At 29.7% G+C, this 3,671-nt stretch overlaps 1 protein-coding gene across 3 annotated transcripts; it reads left to right on the top strand.

Annotated features, from left to right (window-relative positions):
- Nucleotides 1-478: 478 nt before the first annotated feature.
- Nucleotides 479-2,179, top strand: LOC137826813 (zinc finger protein 6). 3 transcript variants are annotated; one of them, XM_068632950.1, is made up of 2 exons: nucleotides 479-1,359; nucleotides 1,880-2,179. In XM_068632950.1, the coding sequence occupies exons 1-2, from the start codon at nucleotides 833-835 to the stop codon at nucleotides 1,926-1,928; spliced, it is 576 nt and encodes a 191-aa protein (XP_068489051.1). In that variant the 5' UTR covers nucleotides 479-832; the 3' UTR covers nucleotides 1,929-2,179. The 3 variants fall into 3 exon arrangements, with proteins under 3 accessions (XP_068489051.1, XP_068489053.1, XP_068489052.1); XM_068632952.1 differs by having other exon boundaries at nucleotides 479-1,374; nucleotides 1,891-2,179; XM_068632951.1 differs by having other exon boundaries at nucleotides 479-1,374.
- Nucleotides 2,180-3,671: the final 1,492 nt, after the last annotated feature.

Below are 3,671 nucleotides of genomic sequence, written 5' to 3'. Positions count from 1 at the left end.
CTTTTATCATTAAAAGTCAAGCATGGTTTGTTTTGAAATTCGCAATGTTAGTCACAATTTGACCTTTTTTTTATCAACAAGAAAAAATGAATAAATATGAGTCAGTTCAGAATGGTCTAATCCTTATACATCCCGAACACCAAACAATCAGTTCAACAAAACAAAAACGATATCTCCTCTCAAGCAGCAAAATAAGCACCTGATCAACTTAAAACAAATCACTTGTTTTTAATCGAAAACATACGTACCAGGAGAGTCTAGACACCAATCTGAAAAAGGAAAAACAGGCTGAAGGAACTTTTGAAGTAACCCAAGATCAAACCTTCAATTGAACCATGAAAATATGTTTCGATGGTGGATTAAGAAGAAAAATGTATATAAACTAACATTAACCTCAATTACTAACTGATATGAGACTATTTGACATATTAAAACACAAATTACTAAAAGAATTAAAATTGAGATTACTTGTGTAGTGTGTAAACATATCATATGATGCGTGTAGCATCACCCATTTTTTTTGTCTATATTATGGCCACAACCCAACCCTAATATAATAGCTACTTCAAAAAATGATAAAATACTAAAAATGGTATACGTAAAGCTGCTTTGGTTTTCATCTCATCTGTTGAAACTTTCCCAACAAACACTCACTTGTTTCTTTTTTATTCTAAACAAATGTTTCTGCTTTCTTCAAGCATCAACTTGAACCCTTTTATAAAAGCCTCTCATACTTTGTAGTTCACACACATATCCCTGCCCACAGTTAGTGCTTAACCACATACTTTTCTGCATCATCATCTTCTTAATCACTTTTCTTAACTTCCCTCACATGGCTGAAGTTGAATACCTTGCAAAATCCACTACCCTAAAGCTCTTTGGCATCAACATTAACAAGTCCCCAGAAAATCAAACGCATCACCAACCAGCTTCCGATTCTGAGTCTTTCATGGCAAGAAAATACGAGTGTCAGTACTGCTTCAGGGAATTCGCAAATTCACAAGCACTTGGAGGGCACCAAAACGCGCACAAGAAAGAGAGACAGCTCTTGAAACGCGCTCAAATGCAAGCCGCTCGCGGCTTTGTCGCTTCGCACGTTCACAACACCATCATGTCAACCTTCTCACCACAATCTCAGCCACCTTTACCGTGGCTATGCGCACCACATGCATGGTCAAGCGACTCAGGAGTCGCTTTTGTGACTCCTGGAAGACGAGTCTATGCCACGGCCGGTGCCTCCGTCACCGATGGCCGCGGCCACCGCAATACTCCGGCAGAGATCGGTGGCTTCAACGGCGGCAATGGCAGAGGGAACGGTGGTGGTGAACGAGGGTTCGGTTTGGATTTGCATCTTAGCCTGTGAGTTATCACGAGGTGGATTCATTTTTCATCCTTTTTATTCTGAGATGTAACCAATGTAAATTTTTTATAATGTTAAAAATTATTTTTATTTGAATTGAGTAAAAGAGGAAACGGCAATCATGTCTTGTTTTCACTAGTACATATTATTTATACTTTTAAAATTCTAACTTTGCAAATATATTATTATAGACATTTTTATTTGTGAATAGTTAAGTAAAAAAGGACAAAAGGTTATTGTTAGATAATGCGTCTAGTCTGATAGTTGGTTATTTATGATTTTTTTTACCTATGTATTTAACATTATAAGAGAGCATAAGTTAAGAGATCTCAATCAATTAGTCTTAATCACTCAATTAAGACATAATCATGACTAAAGGTGCTGAGGTTACAATTTGGTCTATATATACCAAATTACGCTTTATAGAAAATATCATCTAATACACAATAAAGGAAGTACTCTCAACTCATATTTCTATACTCATTATATTTTGTTTTCTTACTCACTTGAGCTTTGCAGTGTCATCGCAGGAATAATCCCTCATTTCTCGAAGATTGAATCACTATAGTTCGAACAGATTTCGACCAACGTTGAGCTCGCAAACAGTTATCTATAAAGAAAAATGTATCAAATTATGGTGATGACTAATAGCGAATAAATTAAATAAACTTTTATTATGATAGGTTCAAAATACTATAATATCATATCAAGGATTTAACTTTAATTTAATTCAACCTTATAAAATCAGGTTGTATTCATTTATTATAAAATGTCTTAATCGATGAGATTTTCAACCTAATAAAATGTTTGTCATATAAATCAAATAATTACATAGAGTAGTGCTTATACTTTTTATTAATTGATCCATAAGAGTATTATTCCAATAAATAACTATTCTATATAATTGATTAATATTTAAACTCATTAATTTATCCCATCTTGAATAATCGATCTCAATTTGGGAGGAAGAACTAGTAAGAGACATAAAACTATCCACTGAAATATAGCACCGTTCTTTGACGGAATTCTATTAAGCGTTTATCACGTTTCTAAGAACATGCGTTGACTTTCACGCATAATTTTTTTACCTTTATATTACTCTCTCTTATGCTTGAAAATACACTAACTTTAACTTTCTAGGCCCTTCATTAACTTTATTTATTTATTTATTTATCTAGATTTTAAGAATATTAATTTCAATATTTTTAATCATTTTATATTATTAACGACTTACATTTATATATATAATAACATTCAAACTCAAAAAAAAAAAAGCTTTCATAATAATTTCTTTGTAAATTGAACCAATTATAGACCCATATATTTGATTAATTACATTAAATCGCTTCGGTCATGTTATACATCAATCTTTTTAGTATTTTTTTTTTCTTTCTATTTTTAACAGTTATAACATGAAGCAATTCAACGTTAAGTGTAAACATAGCATGTAACTCTTTTTTTGGATTTCATATGTGCACAAATTTATTTATACATATATCCTCTTTTTTTTTTATTTAAATTCCTCTCTACATTTTGGTCATCTCATATACTAATGCATCACGTTTAAATAATATTTATATAGCATTTTAGGACTTGTCACGGTAAATAATTACATATGTATATAAAATAGTAATAAAATAACACTATAAATAATCAAAGCCGTAAAACATAATAATTATTATTTTATAAATATAGATATACTCTATTTTCCTGATCTTTTACATATAGAAATTTGTATATTTAATTTCTTTTTTTATGATTTTAAGTATATACTCTACTAAATTTTATATCAAACACAATACGTACGATTAGAACATCAGTTCTATCAGCGATCTTCAAATTACGTAATTATTCAATTTGTTAATTATGAATTTAGGAATTATATTACATACTAAAAAGAATTTTCAGCACGTTGAGTTGTAGTTGTAGTCTATGTACACATATATGGATACAGACACGGACACAGAAATACATACACGTGGACACAGATTTATATATTATATAATTTTTAATTATATAAATTGAAAGTAAATATTTATTTGTAAAAGTATGTTTGAGATTCTTTTGGGAGTATAAAGATATTTTTTATGATGGGTTTAAAAGAATTTGTTTTTTATTTTTATAATCATAATAAAAATTTATACAATAAATTTAAATTTTTAAAAAATTATTGTATTTATACTTTTTAAAATTGTGTTAGAACTGTGTTAGAATTTTCAAAAATACAACAAATATTTCTTGAATTGAACACTTCATTAATAAGTGTCTTACGAGTATTAACATCATAGTTATATTTCATATAAAAGAGAGG

Source organism: Phaseolus vulgaris, chromosome 8, assembly GCF_000499845.2.
Source record: "Phaseolus vulgaris cultivar G19833 chromosome 8, P. vulgaris v2.0, whole genome shotgun sequence".
NCBI classification, from domain to species: domain Eukaryota; kingdom Viridiplantae; phylum Streptophyta; class Magnoliopsida; order Fabales; family Fabaceae; genus Phaseolus; species Phaseolus vulgaris.
This window is presented reverse-complemented; position numbering and strand designations above follow the sequence as displayed.